Consider the following 14,663-nt stretch of genomic DNA (forward strand, 5'->3'; position numbering starts at 1 on the left):
ATCTTTCACATTATACAAAAAAATTGGGCCAACTTTACCGTTTTGTTATTTTTTTAATCCATGAAACCGTTTTTTCCCCCAAAAAGGCCATTTGAACAATTATTGCGCAAATACTGTGCGAGAAAAAAATGCAATGCCCGCCATTTTATTCCCTAGGGTGTCTGCTTAAAAAAAAAATTATATATATATATATATATATATATATATATATAATGTTTGGGGGTTCCGATTAATTTTCTAGGGAAAAATTTGATTACATGGAGAAAAGTGCCAAAATAGGCCCGGATGTCAAGTGGTTAAGTGACATGGAACGTCATCACTCGGAACGGGAGACTGCATGCCGGCCGGCTCTCCAAGCGTCCTATATGAATGTTTTTACTGCCCTAATTGTAAGTTGCCACTTTTTGGTTATTAAATCCTTTTTATCAAGCGTTACACACCATGCGAGTTCTTTTATTCTGAGTATACATGCCGAGTTTTGAGGATTATCGGGTTCCATCTGACCGCTTGGTTTCCCTGTCATTGGATTTTGTCAGTGACCAGAAGCACGAATTTGATCTTTGGCTCGATACAGCTTACCTCTGGTAAGCACATTATGTTATAGGTGATTACATTCTTTCTTCACATAAAAATCTCATCGGATCTTTCACTGTGTAATCTATATTAGACTATCACATTTGCTATATTGATCATACAGATTCTGGACATTTTTCAATGTTATGTTTTTTCATGTATTCTTTTTGGATCATTTAAGCCCATTCAATATTTTTTCACATTTTTCTTTTGTGATTGATATTCATATTGGTTTATGGTATATTCACTTCATTCTTTTGCGCAGCTCTTTCTTTCCCTTTTGTTAAGCGAAGTGGACCTCACTACAACTGTCTGCGGTTTACAGAACTTCAAAAACAGAAAGGAATACATTACAGGAAATTGCCTGTGACGTTTGACTAATTTTCATTAACAAAACAAGCACAAATAAAGACACAAAATACATGTTACCATTTTTTTTTATTTTTCTCTTTTCCCTGCCTGGCACTATAAAAAAAAACTCTCAAAAAAAAAAAAAAAAAAAGAAAAAAAAAAGAAAATAAAAACACAAAATCAAAAAGGAACAGTCTAAAACACAAAAGATGCCCAGCTTGTGTCTTCCAACACTATGCAGGAATCTGAGCTAGAATAAAACTAAAGAAAAGGCTGTTTTGTGAGGGGGCAGCCGACTCTCTCCGGGAAACAAGCTTCTCCCATAGAAAGATACCTGCAAAGATAAAAACACGCAAAAAAAAAGGAAAAGAAAAGGAAACAGCAGGATGTTTAGCAGACATCACTTCCCTCCGACAGCTGAAACACACACTAGGCTGGGAACCATTCAGTATACACATTCTTTGATTAACAGGTATCCTGCACATAAACAGTCCGCACACCCCCAGAATACCCCAGGACAAGTCATACACTCACTAAATTAGTACAACCTTTTATCCCCCCCCAACATACAGTAACCATCAGGAGCCTGGCCTACCACACCCATCTTGAAACATTGAAGGATTAACATGGGGCATGTGAGCACAAGAGAAAAAGAATGGTCCACATGGGACCCTGTTTTAATAAACTCTTAAAATTCATTTCCAGTCTTCTTTTTTTTTTTTCTTTTTTTGTGTTTTTGCCTCTCAGGTCTTCCTAACGTTATATGTTTAGTAAGGTGAATACCATGATGTCACGCGAGCCCGACCCCTGAAAAAGACAAGCCTAGTGTAAGCAGACAAAGTTTCGTCATAACGTCAAATATCCCAACACCCACCAATAGGACACCCCCCCCCCCCCCCCCAATGCCTTCTGTGCCGATTAGCCCCCAGACCTGTACACGCGTCCTCTGGGTCTTGAAGGATAGCCGCTGTAGAATCTGGAACGGGAACTACTGAACGAGGATGCTCTAGCTCTGTATCTTGCACGTGGAAAGCCTCTGTCTGTTGTGCTAATGCCAGGTCTGTTCGTCCTTTTGGGCACCACCTGCGAAAATACATTAAAGGGTGAAATTGCAATTTTGGTGGATAACACTTTTTCCATCTCTTGGATTTTTATGCTGAAATCTCAGCTTGGCCTGGGGCACATGTTGCAACTACAAGGTAGTTTTATAGAAAAGACAGGAGTTGGAACATTCAAAGGCTGGTGTAAAAGCCAGTAACTGACAGATCTCACCAATGAAGTCCAACACAAAAAAAAAAATCCAGAAGACCTTTCAACCTCGAAGTAAACTTTTGAGCCAACTAAAAATGCCCCCCTCGGCTTATACTCGAGTCACTTTTTTGCGCCTGATCTCCCGGACTTTCGGGACCCGGTGTCGTAGGTCCCGTGGACCCGGAACTTAGCACACAAGTAACCCCATTTCTCCCCTACAAGTGTGCAGTTTGTTGTCTGTGGGACCCAGGGCTGGGCAGCACCAATTTTTCAAAGCCAGACACCCCTTCCATAGACTCCCATGTTAAACGCACAGTGAGGCATGCAGATGTACACCCTAGGCTTATACTCGAGTCAATAAGTTTTCCCAGTTTTTTTGTGGTAAAATTAGGTGCCTCGGCTTATATTCGGGTCAGCTTATACTCAAGTATATACGGTATATAGACTTATTACCACCACTTTTCCTCTATATGTGATAGAAGTAAAAAAAAAATGTTTTCTTCTAATTGTAAAAAGAATAAAAGTTGCACCCAATGACATAAAATCCCCCCCCCCCCCAAAAAAAAAAAAAACTGACAGGGAGGTGAATGAAAAGCATACATTGGGGAAGGAGATTAAAGCAAATCTGCCGATTGGCTCCTAATAGGCAAGGATCAGCTCAATGTCAAAACCAGAATGAACACTGGCCAATTTATGAAGACTGACATTGGTTTTAATCATGGGATCTGTACTTGTATGGATTAAGACCCCTTTCACACTGAGCTGCTCATAGCGTCGGCAGTAAAACTCTGCTATTTTTACCACCGACGCTATGGGCGGATTTGCGGCGCATTTCGGCCGCTAGCGGGGTGATTTTACCCCCGCTAGCGGCCGATAAAGGGTTAAAACTGCCCGCAATGCACTGCTACCAGCGGTATAGCCGCGCTGTCCGATTGATTTCAATGGGCAGCAGTGGTGAAGGAGCGGTAAACACACCGCTCCAAAGATGCGGCTAGCAAGACTTTCTCAGGCTTTCACACTGGAGTGAATGCGACAGCTGTTTTAGGGCGGATTGCAGGCGCTATTTTAACGCTATAGCACCTGCCATACGCTCCAGTGTGAAAGGGTCCAACTCATGACAGCAAAAGAGCTGCAGCTACCAATATCTATACAACTTTTATTCGCACCTAAAATACCCACAAAATGTTACAGCCAATAGGTACTCACCGGCCACTTTATTAGGTACACCTGTTCAATTGCTTGCCAACAAATTGCTAATAAGCCAATCACATGCAGCAACTCAATGCATTTAGGCATCTAGACGTGGTGAAGACGATGTGCTAAAGGTCAAACTGAGCATCAAGAATGGGGAAGAAATGGGATTTAAGTGACTTTGAACGTGGCATTGTTGGTTGTGCCAGACGGGCTGGTCTGAGGATTTTGAAAACTGCTGATCTACTGGGATTTTCATGCACAATCATCTCCAGGGTTTACAGAGAATGTTCCAAGAAAGAAAAAATATCCAGTTGGACGAAAATGCCTTGTTGATGTCAAAGAATAGGCGGACTGGCCCAAGATGATAGAAAGGCAACAGTAACTCAAATAACCACTCGTTCTAACCAAGGAATGCATAACATATCTCTGAACACAGAAGACCACACCAGGAGCCACTCCCATCAGCTAATAAAATGAAACCGAGGCTACAATTCGCAAAGGCTCACCAAAATCAGACAATAGAAGATTGGAAAAACATTGTCTGGTCTGATGAGTCAATTTTAGCTGCAACATTCAGATGGTAGGGTCAGAATTTGGTGTATCAACGGTTCAGGCTAGTGGCTGTATAATGGTGTGGGGGATATTTTCTTGGCACACTTTGGGCCCCTTAGTACCAATTGAGCATTATTTAAATTCCACGTCCATCCCTTTATGACTACAGTGCACTAATCTTCTGATGGCTCCTTCCAGCAGGATAATGCACCATGTCACAAAGCTCAAATCATCTCACCACTGGTTTCTTGAACAAGACAATGAGGTCACTGTACTCCAATGGCCTCCACAGTCACCAGATCTCATCCAATAGAGCATCTTTGGGGATGTGGTTGAACAGCAGATTCACATCATTGATGTGCAGCAAACAAATCTGCAGCAACTGCATGATGCCATTGTGTCAATATGGATCAAACACCTTGTTGAATTTATGCCGTGAAGAATGAAGGCAGTTCCCGAAGGCAAAAGGGGGTCCAACATGGTACTAGCAAGGTGTACCCAAAAAAAGGTGGCCAGTGAGTATATAGTACGCTATCACCGTTAAAAAAAAACACGCAATTTTTAAAAGCAAAAAATAGGATGTGGGTCATTCGCCATATTCGTATTCTAGTAGCATAGCAGAAAACCCATCATGAGCTGTGCGTAGCCAAAACTGCCGCTCATTCTTTAAGTCCAGCAGGGCGCCTTACCTTTATCTGTCGACCTCTGAACAGAGACTCATCAAGGGCCATGGACGTCCGGACAGATTCTTTATCAGAAAATTCAATGTAGGCAAACCTGCAGAAACAGAACACGGTCAAACTGAAAGGCCCGACTTGATTTCCTTACTCCATGCCACAAATATGCAGAGAATGTATGCAACAGCCATAACAAAGAAAAACAAATGACACATGACCTACCAAATGCTATATCAATATAAAAACACAGCAACAGACACAAGTTTTGAAGTCACTTTATGTACAAGATCTATAAACCTTGCCAAGGATATGTTCGCACAACCTCAGCCATTAAACACAGTTGGCTGAACTGCAGAGACTCAAATATTGATCAAATAGAGAACTTTGCTGAGGACAACAGTCTGAAACGAACATCTTTACAGCAGAACCACTTAGTCTGGCAGCAAAAATAGGTGTGCTTGCAAAGAGCAAGCAAAGCTGTAGGGCAAGTATAACCCATTCTAGTGACTGGGTGACATGCTGCAAGGATTCTCATTTTGCAAGGTACTTTCAAAATTGTAAACCTCAAGATGGCTTGGAAGCCAACATTTCAAAACTATTCACACAGTAGCATAAATGGTATTTAACTTTCTTGTAAAATTAGTTTTCTGGAGTACAGGACATAAGACTTCTTTAATTCATTACGACAGGGTTATATACAGCTACCTTCAGATTGGATTCCCTGCATTAAAGTGGAGGTTCACCCGGAAATATTAATTTTTAACATTAGATTGAGGCTCATTTTGTCAAGGTGAATCGGGTATTTTTTTTAAAAACTAAGCAGTACTTACCGTTTTAGAGAGCGATCTTCTCCGCCGCTTCCGGGTATGGGCTGCGGGACTGGGCGTTCCTATTTGATTAACAGTCTTCCGACAGGCTTCTGACGGTCGCATCTATCGCGTCACGATTTTCCGAAAGTAGCCGAACGACGGTGCGCAGGCGCCATATAGAGCCGCACCGACGTTCGGCTTCTTTCGGCTACTCGTGACGAGATGTATGCGACCGTCGGAAGCCAATCAAATAGGAACGCCTAGTCCCGAAGACCATACCCGGAAGTGGCGGAGAAGATCGCTCTCAAACGGTAAGTACTGCTTTGTTTTTAAAAAAACTACCCGATTTCCCTTGACAAAATGAGCATGAATCCAATGTTTACATTTTTTTTCCGGGTGAACTCCCGCTTTAAGATAAAAAATGTCCTAGTAGCTGTATCTCCCGCTGCACTCCCTAAATACTTTCCCGAGTTCTGTCTTGATCCAGCATTGTGCCAGTCTGCAGTGGTGCTGGTCTGTTTCTCTCCTCACAGGACAGAGGTAGAAGCCACTGGCTCCTATTGCTACCAATCAAATCCAGTAAGGAAGGAGCAGGGCTAGGGAGTGCGCCTGCATACGTGTCCCCATAAGAAGCCACTTCCTATAGGGGCACATGCAGAGGAGGCAGAGCCAAGAGCACCACCAGGGGACCACAGAAGAGGTTGAGAGCCACTCTGTTCAATACCTTTGTACAGAGCTGGTAACTATATTGCGTTTATTTTTGTAAAAAACAGACTAGGGATTATAGGATGTGTAATGTGCATAGAGCAATGTACACAACCTTAACTTGCACTCCTTATTTCAAACAAATGGAAGTGAGGGAAAAGGTTAGGAAATAATGAATGGAGGAGAGAGATGAACAAAGGCCTTACTGGAGAATGAAACCAAAGGTCTAACAGAACTGCCAAGGTGGAGATTTGCACCGTCATGGTACTGTACTACTGACCGGTTTTTGGTCCAAGCCAAACTGGAGTAAGGACAGGATACATTCCACAGAGTACCCAACAAAATGTTTACCAGGTGAAGTGGTAGACTTTACAAGTCAGCAGCTTCCTATCCTTCAAGAGGGCTATCTAATCTAAAAAGACCTCCTCTCAGGGTTGTGGCTTCAACAGCCATACCGTTAAAGCCAGTGACCAATAACCAGAATGAATACTGGTACTTGGGACAAGATGTCAGAATGACCTGAAAGTCCAGAGTTTACCAGGAGCGTGTTTGAATTCTATGCTCCCCCATGGCCAATTTGGTATAATGACAACCACCAGGATGCCCTTCTCATAATCAGGTACCTCAATTGCTCCACAGCAGTAGTGAAATTGGCCTATAAGCCATCATAAGACAGGATCAAGGAGCGTAAACTGCTATTAATGTGCCCCTAGGATCCAGAAGATGTTGCAAAGCCATTGTTCTGAATGCAAAGAGGAAAAGGCAGAACACACAAGCACAGAAATCTCCCTCATATTGAGGCTCGGAAAGGTTCCCTGCTGCCTCTTGCCAGAGTCCAATCACATAAACGGTTGCTACATATAAAGAAAACAACGATTTAAACAAGCCGGTGTACTGTATATTTAGAAAATAAGACTATCTGAAGCAGCACAGGAATTAATGTTCCTTCTAGACCTAAAAACACAATCGGCAACGATCTGAGTGCAGCAACATACCATGCAGGGTGCTCTTACTCTTTGGACTCATCTTCTGTGCTCACCAGAAAATGGACCTGAACTTGGTAAGGCTGCATTCACACCTAGGCGTAGGCAATTTGCGGCGTTTTTTACCGCGACAAAACGCTGCGTTTACCACGATTTTCGCTGGAGGGGTGATTACACATTGTGTAATATGGCCGAACGCCGAAGACGCCTGAAAAAAAGGGTCAGGGACTTGTTTTGAGCTTCAGGTGTTTCGGCGTTGGGCGTGGAGATGTGAACCATCTCCATAGCCGACAATGTTAAATCACCCCTCCAGCGCATTGCAGGCTTCAATAGCGGCGGGCGTGAAAACGCCTAGGTGTGAATGGAGCCTTAGGGTTGGAGCATCAATGATTTACATGTGCAAGATAAAAAAAGGATGCAACATAGCAACCAGCTAGATTGATGGCTATGTAAACCACCACATCAGACGCAATCTTCAAAACAAACATCTGTAGTACCATGAAACGGCTCATTTTCACACAAAGCACTTACCCCTTAGGATGACCTGTGAACTTGTCACAAAGAATGGTTACCCTGTTCACAGATCCACAACCATGGAAATGGGCCTCCAATTCTTCTGCTGTTGCTCCATAATCAACCTGCACATTAAAGATTAACACATTAAAGTGGAACTTTTTTTTTTTTTTTTTTAAAGGGTACATTTATTGAATTTTTTCAGACAAACAAAGACAAAATAAAACAAAAAGGTATTACATCACATGGCTATTGAAATTCACAGTATGATGTATAAGCTCAACAGTACATAACTCAAACTGAAATGCATAGCATACATGTTTAACCGTACATTCGTAACAGCATTAAAAATAAAAAATAAAAAAAAAAAGCCTTCAACCAATAACCAATTGCAATATACATTTCTATCACCCGCTCACCCCACATCATGCAGGAGTCTGACCTAGCTCGGGTACCTATTGACCGGATATCCGCTCACATTCCATCCAATCCCAGTATCACATCCACTTCTTATCCCACCACAATTTTCAGAAGATATTTCAGCCATTCTGCCCAAATTTTCTCTAAATTTTTTGGGGCAACCTCTAGCAGTGTAGGTCAGTTTATACATTGGCACCGCCTGGTTCACTAGGTCCATCCAATATTTCAGTGAAAGAGGGGCCGTGTCCCTCCATCTAAGAGCTATTGCCTTTTTGGCACAACAGAACAGTATTCTGAGCAGCGCCTTTCTCAATTCAGACAACACCTCTTGCTCCAGGTCCCCCAACAGGCACCTGGCTGGAGAATAGATTTTTCCACTTCCACCAAGTCATAGGGTTTTACACATGCCCCCAGAGGGGAGCTGTCCATAGGCACTATACCGTGTCTATCAAATGCTGGTGACAGAACCACGTTCAAGTCCCCTGCCAGGATTATAGGCCCCTCCACCACCCTAAGCACTTCAGACATAATTGTGTCCCATACTCCCAATGTAAATGGGGGTGGTATATACACTGCCACAAAAGGTATGTGGTCTGTTATTCACGATAAGGACTAAGATCACAAATCTACCAAATGGGTCTGTTTTAACCAGCTTGGTGGTATACAAAAGGGACCTGTACACCAACACTGAAACCCCCATTGCATAGTTTGAGTACACAGAGCAGAATGCCCTGTCCACAAATGCCCTTTGGAGGACCAGTGTTTTAGAGCCAACTAGACGTGTCTCCTGTAGTAAGACAATACTCGGCCTACGACTCTGTAAATGTTTGAAAACCAAAGCCCGTTTAATCCTGGAGTTAAGACCCCTCACATTCCATGATATGACATTAATGGCCTGAATATTATAAGAGGGGAACATTCAATATGTCAGGATTACTAAACTTTCGAGGGCAGCAAGGCAACCACTCTAACCCAGGCCAGGGAAACTGCGATCAACAACAAGGAGCCCCATCCCCCCACCCTGCCCCTAACATCCCACGGGCCTTCACCCCAAACAATGTAACCATCAGTAAGAAAAAGTCACCCCCGGGGGTAGTTCTCCCAGTCCAGCCGGACAGGAAGATCAGGGGTAGGTATGGGGCAGTCAGTAGAGCAACTGCTGGATCGCGCTGATAACTGGGTCAGATATCTGAGCCCCATAGCTGTGCGATCAGCAAGGATCAATAATGTTCATTTTATCCAGGGAAGAGTAGTTCCAGAGTAATATCTCGGAGGAGCCCCTCCTGAACATGACTAAAAGTTATGTTAAGACCACAGCAAGGGCCCTTTAAGCAGCACCGAGGGATTCCTACCAGTGGTTTGCTTCTTTAGGATAGGTGAAAAATTGGGTCTTGCCGTTGTGCACCACTCTCAGCTTGGCAGGGTATAACATGCTGTAGGGGAGGCTAAGCTCCCGCAAGCGCAGCTTCACACTCTAAAAAGCCGCACGCTGCTTTTGCGTCGCAGCAGAGAAATCTAGGAAGATAGTTGAACATCGAATCTGGCATGGTTTGGGCCTTGCGAAGAATGGTTTCGTTATCCCTGAAGTATAGGAAGTGGGCCAACATAGGCCTTTGGTATCTGCCTGGCTGTTGCAGAGCCCGCAGGGGAACCCTGTGGGCTCTCTCAATAGTGAAGAGATGGGAAAAGCCGTCAGCGCCAAAGGTTTGCTGCAGCCATGAAGTCAGAAAATCCTCCGGGCGCTTGCCTTCTGACCCTTCAGGGAAACCCAGGAAGCGAAGGTTGTTCCTCCTGAGTATCTTCCATGTCTCCGAGTTTGGCCTTCTGGGACTTGTAGTCCGCCGCCATATCCCTGACATGTACCATGAGCGGATTAAGATCCTCCTCCACCGCCCCAATACGCTGTTCAGCATTATTCACCATGTCTAATCTTGTGGACATCATCCTTCGACATGGCAAAGTCCACCCTGATAGTGTCTATTTGTGTGGACAGCGCCACATGGCAGCTCTTAATGGTGTCCATGATCTGAGCCAGCGTTGGCTCCCTCACCTGTGGACCAGAGCCTCCCTCCCCCGATTCCGACAAGGGATCCGCCAGCGGGTCTGGTGGCTCTGTCCAGACCCTCACAGACTGCCATCCGACGGAGTGGAGCCTTGCCGCTGCAGGCCCGGCAACAGCTTGGCTGGTCTCGTGGGCGAACTTTGCAAGACGGTCCGTGGGCGTGCCACGACCCTCGGACCGTACTTATTTACCATGGTCATGCGCCCGGATCGTTCCCCAGCAATCCCAGCCGGTCAGAGTCCGAAATCCAAGCCTGGGGCTTCACAGGATAGCTTAAGGATCACAGCACGGTCCGGAGCTCACAAGGAAACACTCCTCACATACCGGAAGTTGGACATGCCATTAAAGTGGAACTTTACCCATAACAATGATAAAAAATAATGTTCATGTTCCTTGCTAAATTCAAAATTATTAAGTCAGCTACTGACAGTGTGTACTGTAATTTGCCTCCAGTATTGTTCTGATTTCTTCTTGCTGGAGGATGCAATTTTGCTGAAGCCCAGAGCCCCTAAACAGCAGTAAATCAAAGCAAAACTGAGCCCATTGATTTAACATGCTTAAAATTAAAACTGTCACATTTAATTGCGTCTTCAACCAAACTTTCAAACCATCAAATGGCTGGTATCATTACTCATCACATGTGCAGCACTAGGGCAGTTTCAGATCAAACCGAAGCAGCTTCCTTGGTTGTAAAGTATAGGAGGGTTTAATTCCACGTTATGGCTATCAGCAGATCAGGCTCTACAAATTCAGCAATGCCTAAAAATGGACAGCAACTGGGCATGTGCAGGGCGAGAGTATTACTGGATTTTTAAGTAATTGCACAGGTGAAAAAAAATTGGTGATTGAATATTCACAAAACAGGTGCTGGCAATTAAACTGAACATTCGTGTATCAGCCCATAAAAAAGTGAAATGTGTTGGACAACTAAGCACCCGGAGTGCACATTCCACCGTGATAGGGAAAAAAGGCTGTGCCCTTAGCAGATAGCTAGATACCACGTTATAGGAGCCTAGTAAAGCAGGGGTACATACAGCACATAGGGTCCGTCCTCTGGATGTAGACAAGATGATATTGACTCCACTTGTTGCTCTGTCTTTTTGCTCACAAGTGAGGTTATGCTGAGTAGGTCTGGGAATTCTTGCTGTAGGCCAATTATCCCACCGGTCAAATGGGTCCTGGGTTTTCGTACCAGAAGCATTGGTGTGAGATGCAGAATCTGAGTTTGTCATATAGGATTGGGAGCTCATGTTTCTACAGACACCAGGTCTCGCAGAGCTGGGTACAGGAGACGCTTGTGACATGCTGAAGGACAAACCGATTCTGCATGTCACGCCAATGCTTCCAGTATGAAAACCCAGGACCCATTTGTTCCGGTGGCAAAATCAGCCTGCAGCACAAATTCCCAGATCAACTCGGCATAACCTCAGTTAAGAGTATGAGAGCCGATTGGAGGAAAGAAACACCCCCTTCACACAGAAGAACGGTGTTGTGACTAGACGCGCTACGCGCTGAGCATCCTACGACACATTTTACATCGCATGTCTGTAAAACATCTCAGAAGTGACATGCTAACAGGAACCAAGCACCAGAGAGAAAACGCTTAGAGCTTTGGACAGAGATAAGTAAACACTACAGATATGCGCTTTGCTCAGATTTTTATGACTGAGGTTTACAACCACGTACATTTTTTGACTAAAGTTCCATTTAATATTCTTTGAAAGAATATCCAAAGAAATGCAACTACCATCAAGCACAATTCTTGAGTCCAAAGCCATGAAGCTGCATTGTTATTTTTTGTGCACACCAATATAAAATGGAAATACTGACCGATACACAGCACTGAATGTTAGTAATGTGCCAGAAAATCTGTCTAGCAATCGCCAACACACAAGGTCAGCACAGCGGCACATGAAACATACCACAATTGATAAATAACTTCATTGACAATACCTATACAAGAGCGATACAGTATTCTGTCTATAGCCATCTTATTGTATTTATGTGAGTGAGAAACTTATATAGCGCAACACATGCGAACTGAATCGCCTCTGGGTGCTTGGTATCCATTCCCTGGGCCCTCAGAAGAGATGGGTCTTGATCTTTCTCCTGAAGGCCAGGTGGTTTACCTCCAATCGGATGGTGGGTGGTAGAGCGTTCCATAGTCTGGGTCCTTGGACTGAAAATCATCGTTCTCCTTTGGACTTGTATCTGGCTTTGGGTATCTGGAGTAGATTTTGATTGGTGGATCGCAGAATGCGATTGGTGTTGTGAGCTTTTAGTTTCTCGCATAGATATTGGGAGGCATTTCCCAGAATACACTTATGCGTTAGACAGAGCTCTTTGAAAGTGATTCTGTCTTTTATGGGCAACCAATGAAGAGATCTCAACGAAGGTGAGATTGATTCCCATGTTTTTTTTCCCAGTCACAAGTCGATCGGCCATATTTTGAACGACTTGCAGACGAGTGATTTGGTACTTTGGGAGTCCAAGATAGAGAGCATTTGCATAGTCAAGTCTGGAGTTGATAAGTGTCCCCACCACGACTGCCATGTTTTTTTTGGGGATAAAGGGAGTGCTCCTAAAAATAAAAATAAATGCACAAAAGATCAAGACAGGCAAAAAGGTCAATTTGCCGAAAAAGGATTGCAAAATCTGGTGCCACTGTACATGGTAGCCAGCCTCTAACCCCAAAAAAAAAAAACAGACAAACCGAGTGTGTGCGTGTGAATGGGGCCTATAAAGCTAAAATTATAATCCTAATAACCCGTGTAATAATCTTTGCACTTTTTTTTCAGCCAAAATTCCTCAAATACAGTATGAATGGATTGTGAAGTAAAGGCTTTAGTGAACATAATGCAAAAACTTTTTTTATAAATCTATTCTAAAATTTAAAAAAGCAAACTACATGATGAAATGTAATTCATGAGCTATTCCCTTTAACAAAAACTTACATTTCCAACATATATTGATCGAGCATCGGCTTCCATTTTCTCCTCTGCAGACATAATAACAGGACCAGCTGCAAAATAAATAGACATTTTAGCTTTTTACATTCGCTTACAATAACAAAAAAAACAAACAAAGTGGGCAACATACAATATTGAGTGAATTATTTTTTAATGCCCCTCAACCACTATATGCCACCCTGTCATTACAGTGAGCAAGTCGTAACCAATTAAAGTGGTTCTAAGGCTCAAGGTTTTTTTTACCTTCATGCATAAAGGTAAAAAAACCTTCTCTGGGGGAGCAGCGCCCTAATGCTTTACCCGAGCCCGATCTTAAAATCCACCATGCCTCTCTCCCCAGTAGCCGCCTCTCCCTATCACATAGTCTGGGCAAGTGAGACAACCTTTGTATTCCTCTAAAACGAAAAGCGGGGAGATCGCCCCGATGACATTCTCTAAAGTGACGTACTGCATTCGATATATTTCTAGCATTTGGATTATTTGTGTCACAGTAATGTTCCCCAAATCTCTCAAATGCTAGAAATATCTCGAACGCAAAACGTCACTTTAGAGAATATCAGGGCGATCTCCCTGCCTTACGTTTTAGAGGAATAGAACGGTTGTCTCACTTGCCCAGGAGGCGGTTATAGGAAGAAAAGGCTATTGGGGAAAGGCATGGTGGATTTTTAGATTAAAAACTAGATCACCTCAGGGGTTAAACCTGAGATGGGAGCCGAACCTGTACTTACATTCTCTCTTCTGGGGTCTTTTTTCACATACCTGAATAATCTTCATATTTTTCTATGTAATGTTTTTTTTAATTTTTATGGTGCGTTTTCTTATGCATATGTGTATGAATGAATGCCTGTGTGTGTACATACATGTGCATACTATCACCACAGGGTGTGTGAAAACTAGTAGCATACACATGGATCACCCAATATGAATTGCAGCCGATTCCCTTTTCTGGATAATTGCCTGCGATCAATCAAGGCAATTAATGGGTGGAGCCTGTGATCTTTAGAGCTACTATTTATTTCAAAGTTTCATGTCTGTAGGGTGGGGGTACTTCTGACTAAGGCCTTATAGGCTGAAACGCGTCAACTGTTTTTACTTGCGTTTGTGCACTGTGGCTTGTCAATAAAAATTGAGATTTGACCAGAGTGCAGATCATTGGGAGCTCTATCTATGTGGTGTATGGATAGTAGCAATGACTTTTCTGTTGCAACAATGCATGTTGTCGCATCTAAAAGATTCACATTAGTGTCAGCACTACGTGGAGCATACTTCTCAAAAAAGCATGAAATGGGCAATTGCAACTTGGCGATTAGCAAATGACACTCAATTGACAAATCCAATAAAAGGCCTTTTTAAAGGTACAGTTTAGATTCTTACCGTTACCGGGTGGAGGGCTCATGTTCATTTGTTTTTCCACCTCATTCTGCATCTCCTTTAATTTCTCTGCTTCCTCTTCCATTTCCCGAACACGAGCTTTAATTGCTTCAAGCTCCTGTATGACATATAAATAGTAATTAGATCACGCTTATGTCATAACCAAAGCAGGTATGTCCCTGTTTATAGGGGCAATAATGCTAGTTTCTCACAAGTCACCTCTGATTATTCAT

At 43.3% G+C, this 14,663-nt stretch overlaps 1 protein-coding gene across 3 annotated transcripts in view; it reads right to left on the reverse strand.

Annotated features, from left to right (window-relative positions):
* Positions 1–1,634: 1,634 nt before the first annotated feature.
* Positions 1,635–14,663, reverse strand: part of LOC120941191 (polyadenylate-binding protein 2-B) — a 45,364-nt gene continuing 32,335 nt past the window's right edge. For all 3 annotated transcript variants that reach the window (XM_040354508.1, XM_040354483.1, XM_040354503.1), the window contains 6 exons: positions 14,434–14,548; positions 13,045–13,112; positions 7,627–7,733; positions 4,611–4,698; positions 1,856–2,007; positions 1,635–1,731 (listed from right to left, as the gene is read on the reverse strand). In XM_040354508.1, coding sequence (XP_040210442.1) covers positions 1,692–1,731; positions 1,856–2,007; positions 4,611–4,698; positions 7,627–7,733; positions 13,045–13,112; positions 14,434–14,548 — 570 coding nt within the window. In that variant the 3' untranslated portion in view covers positions 1,635–1,691. The remainder of the gene's footprint in view (positions 1,732–1,855; positions 2,008–4,610; positions 4,699–7,626; positions 7,734–13,044; positions 13,113–14,433; positions 14,549–14,663) is intronic.

The sequence above is a fragment of the Rana temporaria genome, chromosome 1 (genome assembly GCF_905171775.1).
Source record: "Rana temporaria chromosome 1, aRanTem1.1, whole genome shotgun sequence".
NCBI lineage: Eukaryota > Metazoa > Chordata > Amphibia > Anura > Ranidae > Rana > Rana temporaria.